Here is a 20824-nt window from a genome sequence, read left to right on the forward strand (position 1 = left end):
TTCAGTATTCATTGGTTGAAGGAATTCAGGACGTCCTCCACCCGACTTGCATGTTCTCTTCTAGTTCAGACCGAACGGTGCTTTTCGCAGCCTAATCTTTTCTTGGCCTATCATTACTGTGGCCATCATTTTTCTTGGCCGCACTTTATCATGGGCTCAGTACGGCGTCCATCTTCTGTTGGCTAGCCTCTCGTTTATCTTGAATGGCCTCTACCACTTCTATAGGCGCCACAATCACTTCTTGGTGATTGTCCCTTCCGTTTAGTTGCAGTATGTCATCAGGAGAAATAGATCACGTGAGTTTTCCTTTCATTTACCATCATGTTCCAGCGCTTACACCACGAATTCACTGCAGTGAATCCATGTTACAGTTTGCAGAGAACACGACGTTTGTGTTTCTCTATCACGTAAATACAGGTCTGCGAACAGATCAAGAAGAATTCTGGACGCCACTGGGACATCACTGATGTATAAACTGTACAGTATTGGGCAAGGGTGGAAACTTGATGAATCCCTGCCTCTATTTTTCTTGGGGTAGAAAATTCGCCTTCTCTCAAGACTTATATTTTTCTGCCAGTGAGAAAAGAAGCAATTAGCTCAATGAGACATGTCGAAAATTTTAATGCTGACAATTTATATATTAGGCCTCAGTGCTATGTTTTGTCTAAGGCTTTCTCGATATCCAGGAACACAGCAGCCATCGACATATTGTTGAAATTTGAGATGACATGATCCACCAACTTCATACATTGATGTGTTGTACTCTAATCTGCTCAAAAGCCAAACTGATTAGTATTCAGTAAGTTTGTTTCCTTTCTTGATTGTTCTTAAAATCAGCTTCACAGATAGTTTGTCCGCAGTGGACAGTATGCTGATCAGACGTAAATTTTGAGAAAATTTGTGTCGTTGCCAGATTTCGGCAGAGTTGTGATATTTGCCTTTTTCCAAGGTGCCACGAAGTGACCCAGCAGAAGGCAGTGATTGAATAAATGTATTAAATGAACAAGAGTTCTTCTCAGAGGATTCCAGAGACATTAATTTGGAATGTTATCACAATCACAGGTCTTTCCTAATTTCAATGATTTTAGTTGCCACAGGGTCAGAAATTAAGGGTTGTCTTCATCTATGGTAGCCAGCAGGGTTTCAACTTTAGTCTCCACATATCGTCTGTGGTCACAATCACACAAGTCATGCTCTCTGACCTGGTTTTCTAAGCAGTCTGCGAGTATATTGGCATTATCGGTTGGAGAAGGATGGAGAAAATCAGTTGGATCGATTATGTGAGAAATGAAGAAGTGTTGTTTAGAGCCAGGGAGCAGAGGAATTCATTCATCAGTAATCTGTCAGATGACAGGTCCACAGTCTCTTTCAAAACAGTTCATCCACTTAATGCGATCTAGAGCTTTCTCCTTCAAATAAAAATATCCTCTTCTGTCCCCAAGATCATTCAGCATCTTCTTACGTCTTCTTCCTCGTCTTCCAGTCACTTCTATCCACCCCTCTCTCGCATACATGTTATCTCTGTTTTTGGAAAGAGTCTATCCAGGAAAAGTGATAATGTGGTAGTTTTTCCATTTGCTTTCCACATCGCAGTACAACAGCCATTCAAACTATTCTGGTCACACCTGTTGCTATATGAACTTGAACTATCTCGAGCATCATTTGCTCTGTGCTTCAAGTCGCTGCTGATGATGCTGCTTCTGGCATCAGTTTTTGGTTTTTGGTGTCTCTCTTTGTCTGATGCCTACCCTTTGACCTGTCCAGCAAAGGAGGCCCTGCCAGTAGCTATGCTACCGCTGGTATAGCTCTCAGGGTCTTTGGCATACTCAAACCCCCTCAACATAATAAGTTGGAGACACCAACGAAGGGGGAGCAGAGGAATATCCTACATGAAATAAGAAAACAGAAGGCTAATTGGATTGGTCATATCTTATGCAGTAACTGCCTTCTAAAAGAAGTTATTGAAGGAAAGATAGAGGGGCGGATAGAAGTGACCAGAAGACGAGGAAGAAGACGTAAGAAGATGCTGGATGACCTTGGGGACAGAAGAGGATATTCTCATTTGAAGGAGAAAGCTCTAGATCACATTAAGCGGAGGAACTCTTTTGGAAGAGGCTGTGGACCTGTCATCTTGACAGATTACTGATGAATGAGAATACAGGGCCAAAAGGACATTAACTTCGAAGGGTGCCCTTGGTTCACCCTTTTTTCAGAAGGATTTTGTAATAGGCCATTTTGCTTGAGATGTGACTTTGCAGTTTTCCAACTTCGTTTCCAATCTTTCAAGTGCTCTTTTCCACACCCTTCTCCTGATATTTTGAGTGACTCAGTTCACTGCCGTATTGCAAACTGGATCTATGGTTGCCTGCCATCATTTTCTCAGCTTTCTTTTATGGTTTAGTAAATGATATAGGCCAGATATTTCATACTTCCAGTGTAAAATTGTAGTTATTTAATCGTTATCCTGTATGCTAAAGTTTTAGATGCTGCAAAGTCACATGTTGCTTTATCAGCTTCATTAGAAGAGTGAATTTCGATATTTGGAGATATGAATTCATAGGTGAAGCTATAAAGCAGTTCCTAGTCTGTTGGGTGTTCAACTGGAACTAAAGCTTCCCTCGTTCTAATGTGCTCCAGAATGCTGAACTTTATCGGTAGGTTATCTGAGTCTAGGATGTCACTAACAATGACCTCTGGCAGTCGGACTTTCTGATGTACTACAATATGGAGAACGTCACCTTTACCTTCAGGTGTATGACATGTAGAGGACTGTGGAACCAAAATTGCGAAGTTATAACTAACAAATAAATCCAAGTTTTTCAAGACTGAGGGGTTTGAAACTTTACTATTCAATATAGAGTGCTTTACATTCAGGTCATCTGCCAGAATGGACTTATTCATAAAACCTTACAGCTGATACCTGTGTCACTCCACAGTCTTTGCAGAAGTTTATGAACAGCTGCACAGAACATTTCACTGTTTCAAGTCAGCATCAGACCCCTATTGCTTCTACTGATAGGAGAGGAGGTAAGTCAATGATTACAAAAGGCCAAGTCTATCCACAAGAGAAAAATACATGTTCTCATCAGAGAGGATATTACATAAGAACTGTTACTGCAAGGGTTCAATTGAAACAGAAAATCTCTGGTCGTGAGTCTGAAGGGGCTTGAAGCCAAAATGAACTGATTGGTGGTTAACCGCCAGTCGCAAAGTAACTTTCACTTTGAGGTAAGCTGACACAAGTGTGAGGGATGCCTTTTCTTACAGCAAGGGCAGTTCCTCATTTTCTTCCTGGGAAATGACCAGTCTGATGAAAGTGATAATTCTGAATAAAGGACTCTCATGCATTTTGAGATGCGTCTCTGAGAGCAGAGCCACATCTATATGTAAGTCTTGCAGCTGTTTACTGAGCCCATAGTGCTGTTTCCAAATGCCATTTGCATTAAATTCTGAGCGGCCTGTGAGCTCTAGCAGTCATTTTGTTTTATTATGTTAATACCTTTTTTATAATGGCCATTATTTTACTGAGTTCTATGATGATCTCTTACATACAGTGGTGACTTTTAACATGTCAGTGTTAGATGAACTGGGAGCCTGTACTGAATTTCCTGTCATGGCAGATGCTGCTGAACAGCAGGTCATAGCTTTTCCTGTTTATCGGCAGTGCTGCGGTTGCTGGTGTTGCATGTCTTTATGCAGTGCAGCTGTGTAGAACTGCTGTGGTGAGGTGAACTTAGAGAACAGTGTCTTCCCAGAGGATCCTTGGGGAGTTTGTTGTGCTCTTCTTCTTTGCAGTTCTCCTTTTGAATGGCTGCAGCCTCTATATGATTCAGGATGAGATTTCCTCCTACTAGGGCGCAGTCGAAGCAGCTTGGTATAGATTCTGTATTTGTCTTTTCAGGGCATGCCTTATGCAGGTGGCCACCACCTTTCCACAAACATCAAGGGGGCTGCTTGCATTTGACCCACACATGACTAATGTTTTAGCAGTTGCAGCAATGCTTAAGCCCAGTCTGAGCTCTGTATAACTTTACTTTGATGACACTGGAAATATGGTTAAAAGGCAATAAGGGATAGGGAGAGGTCCACATGGGTTTGTCCGTTGGGTGCTGTTTGAGTGGTTGTCATTTGCCTTATTTTGAAGCTTAATTTCTCAAGACTGTTGGAAACATCTTCTGCTGGCTTGTCTGGGGGAAGAAGACAGATTACTGCCTCGATAGGCTTTTTGGTATTTGGAGAGAAGGTAAAATAGTGGAGATTATTTTTCTCTAAGTAGGATTTCATGGCTGAATAGGCTGCCATTTCTTTTGTTATGATATCCATTCCATTTCATGTATTTCAGAACTCCACTCTTCTTTGAATTGCTTGAAACCTAAGGTCACATGGAACTCATACATTGACGTGTCATGCTGTTATGGGCATGGAAACCAAACTAGCCTGCATTAAGCATGCTTCTTCTTCAGTGTGCTTTGGACCATTTTCAGAATAACTTTTTGAACAGCTCCAACTCCTTCTCAGATTCTTCTTTTCCTGTTGGTCCTCGCTATATAGGCGTGAGCAGACCACACATAAAACACTTTTTAGAACAGTTCATCTATTGTTGTATGTTGATTCATCACACCAGACATGTGTTTACCATGCCATTGCTCCACTATTCTGGCTTTCAGCTACCATGTCACAGTATCATGACCTAGGCCATAAGTATATACGTAGGTCCTACCGAAGGTTATGAGCAACTCTTTTTTTGCATGCAACCTGGGAACAGCAGACGAAAGAGAGTAGGTGGTAGGTGGTAGGTGGAACCAGCTGTTGTGTTAACCTTGAGTGTCTTGTGACGTCAATAGCTTGCATCATGCGACCAGTATCACTCCTAACAAAATGGCTGACAATGATATGTCATTTCGCCAGCATTCTGTTGTCGAATTACTTGTGAAAGAGGAAATCCCTGCTGCAGAAATTCACCAGAGACTTCAGCGTGCTTATGGAAGTGTGTGCATGGGTGCGAGCAGTGTTCGAAGATGGGTGAAACATTTTAAAGATGGGAACACCAGCATCAAAGATGAGCCTCGGAGCGGTCGTCCTCGAACAGACTCAACTGAACGCAACAAGGAAAGAGTGGATGAGATCATTCAAGATGACAGGGGTGTGACTGTGGACACAATAGCCTGAAAACTTGGAGTAGGGCACAGTGCAGTACAGGAGATGATTGAAAGCTTGGGCTGTAGGAAAGTTTGTGCTCTTTGGGTCCTGCGGTTATTGACCAAAGATCACAAAGGTCAGTGAAAAGCCATCACCTCAGAACTGCTGCAGAGATATTGACACGAAGGTGATGACTTTTTGCTCTGTATTGTGACAGGTGACAAAAGCTGGTTTCACCATTTCGAGCCTGAAATGAAATGGCAGAGTATGGAAAGGCACCATTTGCATTCTCCATCAAAAAAGAAGGCAAAGACAGTGCCATCAACTGCAAAAGGTGATGGGCACAGTCTTCTGGGATGCAGGGGGGTTTATTCTGGCTGAATTCCTGAAACCTGGGCAAACCATCAATGCTGCTCGTTATGTCCAGATGCTGCACAAGCTCCGTCATACATTGCGCGATAAACGTCTGGGATCACTACCATTTTTTCGGATTTGTGAAGGATCACCTGCATGGACAACGTTTTGAGACAGGGGAGGCAATTCAGAAAGCAGTGCGTTAGTGTTAGTGGAATTTTACAGAAGGGGAATTTTCAAACTCCTAGAATGCTAGGAGAAATGTGTGCAAAGAAATGGCGATTATGTGGAAAAATAAAGAAAAGTCTGTAGATTGATGTGGTGTATTTGGTTTGTCGATAATAAAGCATGTTACTTGACAAAAAATTGTTGCTCATGACTTTCAGTACGACCCTCATAGTTGGTAGGTGGGTACCAATATCCTGGAGAAATCTCTCTAATACATTATTCACATACTATACTACTCTTAAATAGCACTATGACCAGATCACTACAGGAACCTGCCATGGAAACCTCAGATCTTGCAAATTTTTTATAATGCATAATTGCTTCATGTAGTATATGGGGATAGTGTCTTTTTAACACATTGGTTAATGTTCCAGAGTTGTTTAATTTGAAACAGTGTAAAGTAGGTACTCATTTAAGAAATAGTGTGGTAAAATCTGAGTTTAAAATTTTGCTGGATAGGAATGATAGAGTTTTTATTTACTTTTATTCAGTTCAGTATCTCAGACTATGTTGCATGAAATGGTAGGATGATATGAAATGGTGGATTGGAAACAATGTGGTAGGAAGTGGTCATGGCCTAGGTTCAGTTACTATACCAAAATTTACTTGGAGGAACTGGGAAACACCACAAAAAATGGTCAGGGCAATTGGTGTTTCAGCCAAGGTTTGAACTGGGATTCTCTTGAATACAGTCAGAACTACTATTCCTGTTGCTTGGTGAAATGGGCATGGTTAACAGACAGGTGGTTTGACAGTGGCTATGCTTTTCTGATTGCATGATTGTGCATTAGATATGTTTCTTAACACATTGAATCAAAATTTATTTCCCTGTAGATTTGGTGTATGTAGGGCAGTCAAAAAGTTCCCAGAATTCCCCTGCAGGCGGAGAACGAGCAACAAGATAGTGCACACAGTGTTGTGGTGGGAAGTTAAGCATGTCTGTTCGCAGGTGCAACAAGTCTGGACAGGTTTCAGTGTGCAGTGTTCTGTTTGAATTAGACATGAGTGTTGGTTATTTGGGGCAAAGTCGCAGTTTGAAGGCATGCGAACATCAAGTTCATGTGAAAATTGGGAAAAATCTGCTTCAGAGATGCTATCAGCCCTGCAGCAAGTTTACGGTGATACTGCACTAAAGAAATCCACAGTTTACGACTGGTTTTCCCGGTTTAAGAATGGGCAGGAGACGATAGAGGATGACCAGCGCAGCGGGAGACCTTCGACATTCAGAACCGAAGAAATGATTAGAAAAGTGCAACAACTGATTCGATGTGATCGAAGAATGGCCATTGCGGAGTTGGAGCAAGAATTTGGTACCGTTACTGGCCATTTCTAAATGCAAGTTTTGCAGAGGTTGCACGATGCAGTTCGCAGGAAACGGCACAACAAGTGGCAGGGACAGTGGTTTCTGCATCACAATAATGCACCGAGCCACACATCGCTTGTTGTGCAGCAATTCCTCGCCAAGAAAAACATTCCTGTCATCACTCAACCACCGTACTCTCCGGATCTCACTCCGAGTGACTTTTGCCTGTTCCCTACTCTGAAAATGGGCCTCAAGGGGACACGTTTCACAACAATCAAATTGAATGCGATGGCTGAGCTTCAGAAAATTCCAAAAGAAGCCTTACACCCCTGCTTCCAACAATGGTAGGATTGATGGAGCAAATGTGTGTGCACGCAAGGGTCCTACTTTGAAGGTGATTAGGTAAGAATTGCCATATGTCCTACCATTAGAGTGCTATGCCACCATTCCGGGAACTTTTTGACTACCCCTTGTATTTGAATGGTGTATCACCTTCAAAGGTAGATTCTTTGAAAATATGAAGAACATTCCAGATGAAGAGGAATTATATAATTTATTANCTTTGCCTGAGCAGTGTTCTGTTAAATTATGTTGTCATTATTTATTCATATAAATATATTAATTTAAAGAAATATATAGAAGATAGAGAAAAACTTGCTATACCTGCAGCAGTATGCTTGTTACTATGAGCATAGTAGTGATATAGAATACTGTGTTACGATCACCAAACTCTAATATATAACGCAGCTGGTTGGCATTGGCTGTGATAAGTGCAATATCCATCATGCCTTGTGCTACTGTTTTTTTAGCTGCATATGTATTTGCAGGGCTCAGCAACTGTAAGAAATCACGACCTTGTCCTATTAATGGTATACACACAGAACTAAAATCTGGTGAAATCCTACTTTTGAAATGTGAGGTACAGAGGTAATGTTTCGTGGATACTCAAACTTTGCCACTAGGTGAAGGTGAGCAGCCTGTTTCAAGTTCCATTCGCATTTACCCTCTTGGTAAAGTTCCTCTAACAGCCATTGAACATACAAGTGGATCATCCCACAGCCTTCAACATTCTGGATCTGGTATTTAGTAAAGGCTAATTCATAGTGGATATTAAATATAGTTGGCAGTAAAGACTAATTCATAGTGGATATTAAATATAGTTGGCAGTGCTTTCTTTGAACTTAGAATATCAAGCCATGGCAGTTTCAGGGAAATGAAAAGAATAAAAATTAGTAAGTTTAACATTTTTGATCCCGTAAAAATAGAGGCAGTAGTTCTCTCCAAAATGTTTAGAAGTAGCTGCAAAAACATGCTGTTATAAGTCAGAAAACCATAATCTTGACTATAAATTGAGGGTGTTTGAATACAAATGATGTGAAGTGTACATATTTGGACCCAAGAAAAAGGAAGTAATCGAAGACTGGAGAGGATTATGTACTTTTGAGTTTTTGCAATCTGTACACCTAACTATAGAATCAAGTAGGATGAGATGTGCCAAATATGTAACATGCAAGGGAGAAACAACAAATACATACTAAATTTTGGATGGAAAACTTCAAAGGAAATCACATATTGAAGAATTATTTGTACATGTGATAATATTATAAGATATGAATGAGTTATGAAGGAGAGAACAGAGCTGATATGGCTTAGCAACATGTCTAGTGGTGGACTACTTGGAACAGTAATGAACTTTAGGTTCCACAAAAACATACAATTGTTGTGTAAGTGAATGATTATTGAAATATCTAGGAAGATAATGCATGTAAAGTTAACTATTAATTTTAACACTGTATAGCTTTGTAAGGTACAGGTTTTTTGGATGAAAGTCTTAAATATAGACTGATTCAGTTTCTTCATTTTAAGGTTTCTAAATTCATCCTTTAATGTAATTATCTATAAAGTTGAATGTTTAAACATGTAATGAAATTTCCCAGTCAGTACCTATTAATCAGCTGAAACATGTGACTATTGTGTAAGTTCCTCTGGAGAACAGGTACTTGAGCAGATGATTTGTATTTTACCTTAAACCTCTTTCCAGTTTGTCCTACAGTCACTTCTCTAGTTCCATCAGCACCCAAAAATATTTCTTCTGGTACTGTATTTTCTTTGTCTGGTTCCATTATTGTTGTGGGTTCATTTGATTCTGACAGTTCCATAGCTGTTCTGAAATGTTGATACCAGAAACTATAAGTAGGAGATGTAAGAATGACGAATAGACTTCTCTCAGTTTTTGATCCATTATCTGACTATTTGAACATGCCATATCTTGAATGATGGATTGGTCCAAACAAACCTGTATATTGACCACCATGCCCTCTGTATCTTAAACCATTAGACTGTTATACATGGGGGCACTTGAAAAGTAATGCATACCATCATCTAATTCTTTTGCAGTATCTGGTACTTTGAGAAACCTTGATTTATTTTTCGCTGAAATTTTAAAGGAAATTACTCTGTGTTACTTTACTTAACATAACATTGTATCACAATTTAAATTTTATTTTTAGCGCTGTGTGAAGGAAAGAGCTCTTTCATTTCAACAGAGGAGCTACATTGTTGTTTATGAAGTATACTGATGCCTGTTAGGCAATAAAATTCTTCAGGCAAGCATCTGTGTATTATTACTACTGTCACATGTCCTGGTAATGCGACAAGAAGTTAATGGGTTCCAGACTAAGTGAAGCAATTTATTGGATAATTGATTACAATTACAATTAAAATTACTCAGAATAAAGTCTTCTGTATGATGCAACCTGACTAATCTTTCATCTTCTGTTTCTTAGCTGAGTCTTCTGTCCAGCTCTGTTGGTTTTGTCTTATCTCTGTTCACGTCGTATTGCCACTATTCAGGAATTCTGCTCTGAATTGGTTCTGTCACTCATAACTGCCGTGAACTAATTCTGTCTTGAACCTGAATTTGAACTTTCCACTCCTAGTTCCAATTCGCTCTTCCAGCTGATCACTGACTGTCACTATCACTATCACTGCCTTCGGCGGTCAGGCAGTTTCAGAGTAGTTACTTAAGTTAAGGCCTAAACTGCTGCATAAGCCTCTATTGACAGAAAATCTCAGTATGACATATATCATGTATAAATATTGCTTAGTATAGTGTAGTGACAAATGATGCAGAGTTTCCACAGTGTCCTGCTTCGGTCTCCTCGAGATCCATGACCAAGATTTTATTCTCTCCTAGATATGCATGCATTTCAAAATGAGGCCTTCTCTTCGATGAAGGAGGGGTTAGTCATTTCATATAGGTGCTACATTTATTGAACCGTTGTTTCAGTATGAGTATCAAAACTCAGAGTTAAAGTCATATTGTGACCGACAGTCGGTTAGTCAGTCAGTCAGTCAGTCAGTCAGTCAGTCAGTCAGTCAGTCTTGGAGTCGAGCCCCATCTGGGGCTCATGACCAGATATTTATTACTTTTTGACAGTTATGGTCTTGTTTTTTGTGGGGTGCCCTCTCTGATGACAGGACGGGTCTGTCTTTTTGAATACACAATGTGTCCAGGTTCTGTTAGGACTGTGTTCATTAAAAATACAAGACTTGAATTATTTTCAAAATTTCACTCTTTTTATTTAAAATAGTCTCCTTCTGAATCAATACATAGCTGGAGTCGAATGAAAAGTTTTCGAAAACAGACACTGCACTCCTTTTGTGGAATCACATTTAAAACTACGGTAGATTGCCTTTAGATGTCCTGGATGGTGTCGTGACGGTCTCCTTTCATTGCCAACTTAACTTTTGGGAATAACCAGAAATCTGCTGGAGCCAAATCTGGCGAATACGGAGGGTGATCAAGACCTGCGATCCCTTTTCTGGCCAAAAAATCGCACACGATCTTTGATTTGTGGGGTGGGGCATTGTCGTGGAGGAGCGACCAAGAACCTTCCTTGCTCTCGATATTCAGATCGAATTCGAAGAATTTTCGCCCACAAATGATTGAGGACTCTGAGCTAATAATCAGAATTCACTGTTTGAGCTGGAAGAAATTCCTTGTGAATGATTGCTTTGGAATAGAAGAAAACGGTTAGCAGTGTCTTTACTCGACTCTTTTGCACGGGCACTTTCTTTGGTTTCGGCTGGCTACTTTGGGCTCAACCACGCTGCACTCTGCCGCTATGTGAGAGGCTCATATTGAAAATACCATGTCTCGTCACCAGTAATAATCGATTTTGTAAATTTTGTATCACTTTGGGCCGACAGCAACTACAGCAACTGTCTTTGATGCATTAAAGTTAAAAAAAAAAAAATTTAAAAACTTTAATGCATCAAGGACAGTTGCTCTAGTTGTAAGAAATTTGGATTTTGTATAAAGTGTATATTGCAAATATTGTATATTTATGTATTTTAAAAATCAAAACATCCAATGTAGTAGTAGTTTCTAAAAGTATTGATGTTCCCTCCGATGATGGTCTATAGGGACCGAAATATATTAGGGTGCTAAGAAGTGAAGTAGTAAAAGCTTCAACAGTCACACTGGACGGAATTATTTTATCATTTGTTTATTGTCACCAGTACGATCTTGACTTCGTCCTCCGTCTAAATGGATTGCAACTTCTCTAAAGATTCCTCTAACGCTCTCTGGTCTTTAGAGCTGTTCTTTTTCTCAGTCTTGTTTGAACTATGTTCAGATATTTGAGTCCTGCTGTTAACTTCCATTGCTCTCTCCCCCGGTTCCATCGAATGGGTTGGCTCGGGTCTTTGTTGCTTTCATTTGTCTCAATACTACCCTACGTCCTTCGTCTTCTTGTCGTTTTGGGAAGGTTGAAGTCCCTAACACATATTAGTTTCAGCGCGCCATCGGGGATTTTGATCCCTTAAAGAGAACCCAGGGTTCAACCGTCAGGGTTGTGACCATTTTTCTACAACTTTTTCGTGCTTCTAAAATTCCGACATTCCTATGAGCCATGATTTGGTTGACTTTTTTCTGTATTTAATTACGGGGCATCGCTCGCTGTTTGCTCTGTGGATATAGTTATAATTTATACATTTTTAATACAAGACCCTTCATATTCTCCTATTCCGCGTGAGAAATAATTTTCTTCATAAAATTTTACTTATTGCCAAATTTTCAACATTTGTAACATTGTCGTACTGCTGCTACGAACGTAGAAACTTCAATTTTCGTATTGCGAAAAAATACGCGAGGGGGCAATGCCTTTGTTCTAAGTGTCAAACATACTGCCCTTGTTAGGACTTGAGATTTCTTTCTCCTTTAATTCCTTGATTTATTATCCATGACTGCATAGCGTTTGCTCTACTAGTGGCTGCGTGTTATTTTCCGGGCAGTAATGAAGTTACTCCGGAAACTGGATAACCTTCATTGAAGGTTCGTTACTCGGGAACGTCTTGTTGACTGAAGGTTCGTTGCCTGGGAACGTATTGTTGAATGAAATGTGGGAACTGCCCACATTCAAGCAAACGCTACAGTGACAGCTCAGGTACCATTGCTCTGCAACGGCGAGTACTCTTAAACAGTCGTTGCTGTGTAAGGTCTACAACAATATGTGACTATGGAAAGCACCCACAGTGGATCGTGTGCTAGCCAGTCGCAAGATGGAAACCATTAGCTGCCTAGCAACGGCTGAGTAAACAGCCGGTGCTAGGTAAAGCCTGACGGACCGGCCGTCACAATGTGACTTGGACTTGGAGTTTGACAGTTCTATATTTTAGTGAGAGCTATCAACACGAAAGGACCGACTGTGAAGCCATTTGTGTTATAGTTACGTTGAATTGTAGTTACGTCGTTGAGTAATAAAGTGACGTCGCAAGAATACGCCTCGACTCTTTACACAACCATCTTTCTTCCTTGGTTTCCTCTTTCGCCTCTTTGACTCTCATCTTAAGTGTGAAAAAAATATTCTTGTCAGAGACTAATTCCTTTCTGGCCATTTCTTCTCAGTCACCTTCGACTGCCATCTCCAGAACTCGACCCAGTTCTCTTCCGACTACTGTACCGTACTCCCTGCAACTCTGCTTCTATTCCTCCTGTCCTGCCCAACACTTCTGATAATCACTATGAATGGACTCGTAGAAAACGCCGTCTTCTTTTGTTAAGTCTGCATGTTTACTGATCGTTACCTAGCAGTAGACATCCTATTCTTGAGCGCGTTCGCTTCGCGGGAATGCGATTACTCACCGATTGCCTAGCAGTGGTATGGATCGTTTGAACTGTACTGATCTGGTTTAGGATATGAACCAGTGGAGGTTTCTTGTGAACACGTTAATGAACCTTTGGGTTTCATAAAATTCTGGGAAGTTCCTGAATAAAATGGCAGGGAAAGGTTTCCGTCAACACAACAAACGGGGTTATAGTACAATTAATCACCACGTTGAACCAAGCTACAACATACAGCGGCCCTACACAAAGGACGCACACGCGTAACAACGATAGCAATATATGTATTTACGTCTTTACAAAATGACACACATTGCATTAATATCAACAAATTATAACAGCCCATGTAATAATATCCATAATACATTTACTACCGCATAACATCGGACGTAACAACTGCCGTCCTGAAAGAGACACTCAACGATGTGGCTTTCCACAATTATTCACACAACACAAAAACTGTGAACACGTGAGGAAATTTTAACATCATATCGTTCAATCTTAAGAATTTTTATAATAACTTTAATATTTTAGGTTTTAATTGCATAACTCTCAGTTTCATTCCCAACGCCTTATTTCGTATTCTAAACTTAATTTTGTAATATAACGTGTTGCACTAAATATGGAACCATATTTGGGAGTTCAAATAACTTTAGCCTTTCGATCATACTTCTACCTGATGATGGTCCCATGAGGACCGAAACATGTAGCGGTAGGAAAATAAAAAATTTAGTCTGAGTATTTGTTGATTGCATAGTCACGTTTGTTGTGTTGACGGACACTTTACATCGCCATTTGCTTATGGCACACAACAGGATGCACACTGTGAAAATAGTTCCTGAATAGCTGCACAGTTGGCAGGTTCTCAAGAAGAGCACAGCTCCATGAAGTTAGTTAATCATAGTTCCACCTTTCATCTATACTTCTTTATCACTGCCACTCTGAGATCATTGGGTTTAGCTAGGTGTTTCATCTCAGACGTGGCACTTGGTTGTTTATAGAGTACAGAAGGTTTTTCCTTTTTTTGGGGGGGCGGGGGGAGACAATATCCAAAAATATTGTTACAAACAGAACAAACAAAAAACAAAAGAAAATATGTGGCTTTAGTCCGCAAGCGAACTATACCGAAAGAGCGACCGCCGCTTGTTAGCGAAATTTGTGCCAAATTTAGAGGATAGAGGGTGTCGCATGGTCAGCGCAACGGATCTCCACAGCCATTAATTTAGGTCTTCTAGACCGGAGCCGCTACTTTTCTATTCAAGTAGGTCCTCAATTATCCTCATGAGGCTGAGTGGACCCCGTTCCAGACCCACTACTTCTCAGAAATCCTGGTAGCGCCGGGAATCGAACCCGGACCTCTGGATCTGTAGCCAGGAACTCTGACCACTAGACCACAGAGGCGGTGCCATTTTAAACAGAAACAGAACAAGTTCTTTGTGACCTACATTATATTACGTACGTAGACTAAACCACATAAGTGCTTGTGTTGAGTGTGTGGCGAAGTGCCTAATATTGTAGTATGCTGCAAGTGATGTAGGTACATTATATTTAAGAAGAAAAGATGGTTGAAAGCTTCCATTCTTCGCTCAGGGTTACCTGAAGACAATCTCCTCAGAATTAACATAACAGTTCAATGGCGAAGCACCGAATTTGTTCTTCTTATTTGTTATAATAATCTTATTTACTGGTCGGGCACAGAGCAGGTTGCCTCAGTTGGTAATGCTTTTGTGTTGTATGCGGGAGGTGACGGTTTTGAATTTCAGTCGTGACACCATCTATCCAGAATCACGTTATTTATGGTTTTATTCAGACCCTCAAATGTTAGGATTGCACCTCAATTATGCCACGCCACTTCTTCATATGCTAATCATGTGATGCACTATAGTCTGCGATGTTGACAAAGTCGTCAATTAAACGAGAAATAAATAAACTGCCCGGTGTCACAAAATGATAATTCGATGAATCCAATGCATGTAATCATACTTGCACACAATTTTACATTTTCAAGACTTTGTAATCGAAACGAGGGCACTGACTGGACAGTACGAAGAAATTATGTACCTCGAGGGCATAACACAGCGAGCGGGATGCAGGTATAATAGGTACGGATAGAAGGAAATATTAAGCTTAGTTTATGATACATAAAAATGTTTATGTTTAATGGAAACTTTTACGAAAAGAGGGTTAGGGCCCTAAGGATTTCGATATAGGAAACTTCCACTCTTTATTTACTGCCAGAACAATATCTGTTCCTATGAAAATCTGACTTTAATCAGTGATATTTCTGTAAAACATTCATTCATTCATCAGTAATATGTCAGACGACAGGTCCACAATCTCTTCCAAAACAGTTCCTCCACTTAATGCGATCTTCTGTTTTTGGAAAGAGACTATCCAGGAAAAGTGATAATGTGGTAGTTTTTCCATTTGCTTTCCACATCGCAGTACAGCAGCCGTTCAAACCACTCTGGTCACGCCTGTTGCTATACGAACTTGAACCATCTCGAGCATCATTTGTTCTGTGCTTCAAGTCGCTGCTGATGACGCTGCTTCCGGCATCAGTTTTTGGTGTCTCTCTTCGTCTGATGCCTACCCTTTGACCTGTCCAGCAAGGAAGGCCCTGCCAGTAGCTACGCTGCCGCTGGTATAGCTCTCAGGGTCCTTAGCATACTCAAACCCCCTCACCAACGAGGGGGCTGTAAAACATATGATCCCTAATTTATCTATAAGTGGAGGAACTGTTTTGGAAGAGACTGTGGACCTGTCACTTGACAGATTACAGATGAATGAATGAATCCAGACACAGAAGTTTTATTTCCGGTTTGGTTCCATGTTCCCAGGACTTTTTAATATTTATAACCAGATACAATTCTTGTGTTCATGGAAACTAGGCCGCAGTATATACAGTATTTTTCTTTACTTTCTCACTCCACCGTGATCTGAACAATTGTGGTAATGGGTATAAATGCACATACACTATTTCATCTCTGCCATTACTTCCTTATGAGAAGCCGCCAATTGTGCAGCCACTCAAGAATTTCCCAGCATATTATGGAACCCAAAGGTTCATTACCGCGTTCACAAGAGCTCTCCACTGGTCTCCATCCTGAGCCAGATCAATCAAATCCATACCATCCCATCTTATCTCTCTAAGATCCATTTTAATATTGTCCACCCACTTACGTCTTGGTCTTGCCGGTGGTCTCTTTCCTTCTGGCTTTCCCACCAATATCCTATATGTATTCCTCATCCTCCCATTCGTGCTACATGCCCTGCCCACCTCATCCTACTTAACCTGATCATTCTAATTGTACCTGGAGAAGAGTACAATTTATGAAGTTCCTCATAATGCAGTTTTCTTCAAACTGTTGTCACTTCATCTCTCTTCGGTCCAAATATTCTCCTCAACACCCTGTTCTCAAACACCCTCAGTATACAATATGTTCCTCCCTTAATGTCAGAGACCAAGTTTCACACCCATACAAAACCACAGGCATAATTATGTAGTTTTGTATTCTAATTTTTATGTTTTTGGACTTAAGGCGAGAAGACAAAAGGTTCTGGATTAAATAGTAGCAAGTATCATCCGAGTTCAGTCTCCTCTTAATTTCCTTCCGAATCAGGTTTTGATTTGTTATCTGAACTGTGCCACATTTTGAAAACATCTTTATATCATGATTTAGCTCTGCATTTTGTTGATGAGACAGCAACATAAACTTAGTTTTCTCTGTGTTTACTTCTAGACCATCCTCCTTACTTGCGTCAATAAAAGGTTGTGTGTTTCTCTTTATGGTACGAGTATAAATATTATCACCCAGTAGATTCACATCATCGGCATAGACCAATATCTGATGTGTCCCGTTTAATTTCGGTCCCACCTGGTTTTCCTGGACCTTCCTAATGGCATATTCTAAAACAAAGTTGAAAAGGAGTGGCGATAAAGCATCTCCTTGTCTTAGACCATTCTGGATAGGAAATTTATCGGAAAAATATTTGCCTATACGGACTTTACTATAAGTTTCTTTTAAACATATTTTAATTCATCTCTGCCATAATACACATAAAAGGAATACAATAGGAGCGATTTACTAGGGTTTGCGTCTGTCAAAAAAGAAAAATTATATAACGGGTCTAAGTATTTGTATGATGATAATATCTATTTAATATTGTCACGTATTCTGGTAACGTGACAAGTAATTAATGGGTTCCAGATTGGATGAAGCGATTTATTTGAGAAATTCCACCAGGCAGAACTACATATAATTATAACACTCAGACTACTTTTACTATAAGACACAAAACAAGTTCGTAAACGTCTGCTTGTTGGAACGATATCTGCCGCTAGTTGGCTTGTGTCTTCTTCCTTTGACTTCTGCGTCTGCTCTGTTCTGCTCTGTTCTCTTATCCTCTCCTGGTTTCCAAGTCCAAGTCACATTGCGACTGACGGTCAGTCCTCTCGGTCTGTTATATTCGACCGTCGGACCGTCTAGAAGACACCTTGTTCAAGGCTTCTGTTTCGCGTTTTCGGTGCAACGGTAGCTAGCGTATTAGTTACTGCGGGAACTGAACTAGTTCTGGTTTTCATTTCCGTGGTAACAGCCTGCCTATGTACGCGTTGTCACGTGAACGTGTTTAATTATCACCCAGGCAATGATGCATTTACTGCTCTTACTGCAGCAGAAACGTGACTACCGGGCCATTGTCTAGCAATGGATTCCAGCTCTGATTCCGATATTCCGACTTTTAGGCGGCACGCTACAATATGGAATTTGAATATTCGCCATATATTGCACTTATTGCCGATCGAGCAACAGTAAGTATACACCTATTTCGACACATAACGAAATTAGGGCTGTGTTGTCAGCTATAGTTTGGCATTGTGCCTCTCATTTAAAAACCTACTAACTGGCATTGGGACAAACGTTTTTATTAATTTCCAGGTATATTTATTACAGTTTTCTGGTACTGGTTGGCGCTTCGCCTATCGTTTAGAAAGCACAATTTCACTAAAGTAATTGCAATTCATGAATTAATGAGAATCAAATAATTTGTTGCTTATATATTGTAAAATTATACTCGTATGTATATATCTCAATGTAAATAAAATATATAAGGTATATTCCTGGACGTATGCTTTATATTTATCAAAGGATCGGTTTTCACTGAAATAAATTAATAATAAAATGGAGGTCGGGTCTCCAATTGGCAGAGTCAACTGGAATAAAAGAGAAATATAGTTAAGCATAATATCACAAATATAGTGCTTCGCGATGATGCGTCTGATTCGTTCAGGAGGTCCCTCATTTGAATGTTATATTCGCCGAAAATTTACTCTGTTCTCTTTGCGGCAAGGAATGAACACAGCATTGGTTTTATTTTCTGGGATATAGCGCTGTGTAGTCCATTTAAAGTCAACCAACGTTTCGGCTGAAAAGTAAGTCAAGCAAGAAGCCAGCATGAAGATGAACTACACGCTATTATATTCCAGAAGTTGTAACTCTAAACACCGCTGTGAAAATCTCAAATCTTGCAAATCCGGGATATACAACGTGAGGTAGTTTAAGACAGTTTAATCCTGCCCACATTAATTCGCCTATTGTAATTATCTAGAAGTGCATAGAAAAACTATAGCATATAATTCTAGTGGCACGAATAAAGGAGATTACGGGTCACGAAGTTCAGTGACGTGTACTGTGTAGGACTTTGGTAAAGTAGTTATGAAGAAAAAACAAACAGAAACAAACGTAAGCGATGTATTGGAAGTTCATTCTTAAACAGACAGCATTTACCATTATTTTCCCATTCCGAAATTCTTAAACACTAAATGATTATATGTATGTATTTTCATATTTATTTCGCAAGGGTTCTGCGTCTGTCTTCAGCTTGAAAAAATTCGCTCCGAAATATATTTAAGTAACCTATTAGGAAGTATGTTCAAAGGTAGAGAGGCATTTAATTAAGCACCACATCATGAAGATGTATGGGGGAGAGGAGGTGTAGCTCCGCCATTCTTGACATGTGCACTAGATGGAGGTGAGTGGTCAATTTCAAGACACGGACGCTTTTCCCGTTGTGAAAGGGCCCCCGACGTTCCTATTGAATAAGAAGCTGGGCGGACCCAGTGCTAGTCTGGACGTTGTGGAGTATAGAAAAATCTGTTGCCCTTGGCGGGAATCGAATCCCGGCTGTCCATCCCCTAACCCGTCCCCATACCGATTGGATATCTATTTTTATTAATATGTTCAAAACATGACTTAAAGTACTTCAATGGCCAGTACTGATAGCGGCATTGAAGAATATTGTGGATTCATTTTAACTTTTAACTAGTGTAAGAATTACATTTTACATTGTTACAAAAAGATTTCCGAAAGGTTATATCCTTTGTTGAAATAATAGTGGTGAATAGTGGAATGAAATGGAAGGAGAAAATATAAATTCACGGTAGCTTTGTCCTTAGGTCAACATTCTTTGATCAAAGTAACACGCCTCACTATATAGGTTGTTTCATGACTTTAGGGCATAACTGCAGGAGGTGATTTCCTAGGTCTTTGTGATCAAAAACGTTCATATAAATATGTGTTTGGACGGTTACGGAATTACGACCGTTTTTTCATTCCCGTACACGCCCTCGTGTGAACCGCGTCTATCATCTGACGGGTCGCTATTTTTAGCCAGCTACAGACAGAGCGTTCACGTTATCTCGACACTTGAGAGGTACCTAAGGCGTGGTGGGTTGGTATGTAACCGCGCGGTTCACAACCGAGCGGCATCCTGTGTTGCGGCCGGCGGTGGCATTTTCGAAAATCAGCTTTAAGCACCAATAAATTCAAATTAAAGGTAATTTCACGAAGTTAACTTTACATTCATACTTTAAATGTATCATGTACGAGTATTATGCTGGTTTATTATTTTGTTCCGTTTATTGTCAGTAATCATTACCTTCTATTCTGAGTTTAAAACGGTCATAACTTCGTAACCGTCCAAAGTCGGACACATGTTTATATGAACTTCTTTGATCACAAAGACCTAGGAAATCACCTCCTGCAGTTATGCCCTAAAGTCGTGAAACACTCTGTATATAACTGCTCCTGCTTTCATATAAAACAAAAAAAATTTAGCTTTAGGAAATGTAAGAAATGTGTAAGACTTAATTTTACACTTCAAACACAACGCAAGATGTGAAAATACCGATAGAAATTCGTCCATTTAACTTACCCAACGAGGAGTGTAAAGGTTGCCTTGTATCACTGCTCAATAATATCAAGTAATATGAATATTACATTAAATAAAACAAAAGTACCTATTTGCTGTTTACTCAATTTCCACACAGCAGACTGATAATTCCTCTTTCTGACGCGGAGAAACCGCAAAATCCGGCAGGAAGTAAGACTGTAATCTCATTTCCTTCATGCCTTTTCTGCTTTTCTTGGTACAGCAACCCCAGAATATTGATGAACGCTTATAGCTTTATTACCTTCTGTGTCGAGATTTATCTTCATGTGACAGCGCGTCAATGAGGTTTGTAAGGCACCCATCGGTAATCTCCAGAGTATTTTGGGGTAGAGGATATCTGTCAGAACATGAAGGGTAATGTAAGGAACTTCATCCCTCATGCCACTTTTCACCTGATATAATAGCTCAAATGTTGTATTTTTTCAAACATTCTTAATACC

The 20824-nt window shown here is 40.0% G+C and overlaps 1 protein-coding gene across 1 annotated transcript in view; it reads right to left on the reverse strand.

Moving 5' to 3' along the window:
* Nucleotides 1-20470, reverse strand: part of LOC111870445 (ninjurin-2) — a 29586-nt gene extending 9116 nt beyond the window's left edge. Inside the window, exons 1-3 of the mRNA XM_023862748.2 lie at nt 20367-20470; nt 9049-9190; nt 7688-7861 (exon numbers count right to left, since the gene is read on the reverse strand). Of these exons, the coding sequence (XP_023718516.1) occupies nt 7688-7861; nt 9049-9183 (309 nt within the window). The 5' untranslated portion in view covers nt 9184-9190; nt 20367-20470. The remainder of the gene's footprint in view (nt 1-7687; nt 7862-9048; nt 9191-20366) is intronic.
* Nucleotides 20471-20824: the final 354 nt, after the last annotated feature.

This window comes from Cryptotermes secundus, unplaced genomic scaffold (genome assembly GCF_002891405.2).
Source record: "Cryptotermes secundus unplaced genomic scaffold, Csec_1.0 scaffold1558, whole genome shotgun sequence".
Classification (NCBI taxonomy): domain Eukaryota; kingdom Metazoa; phylum Arthropoda; class Insecta; order Blattodea; family Kalotermitidae; genus Cryptotermes; species Cryptotermes secundus.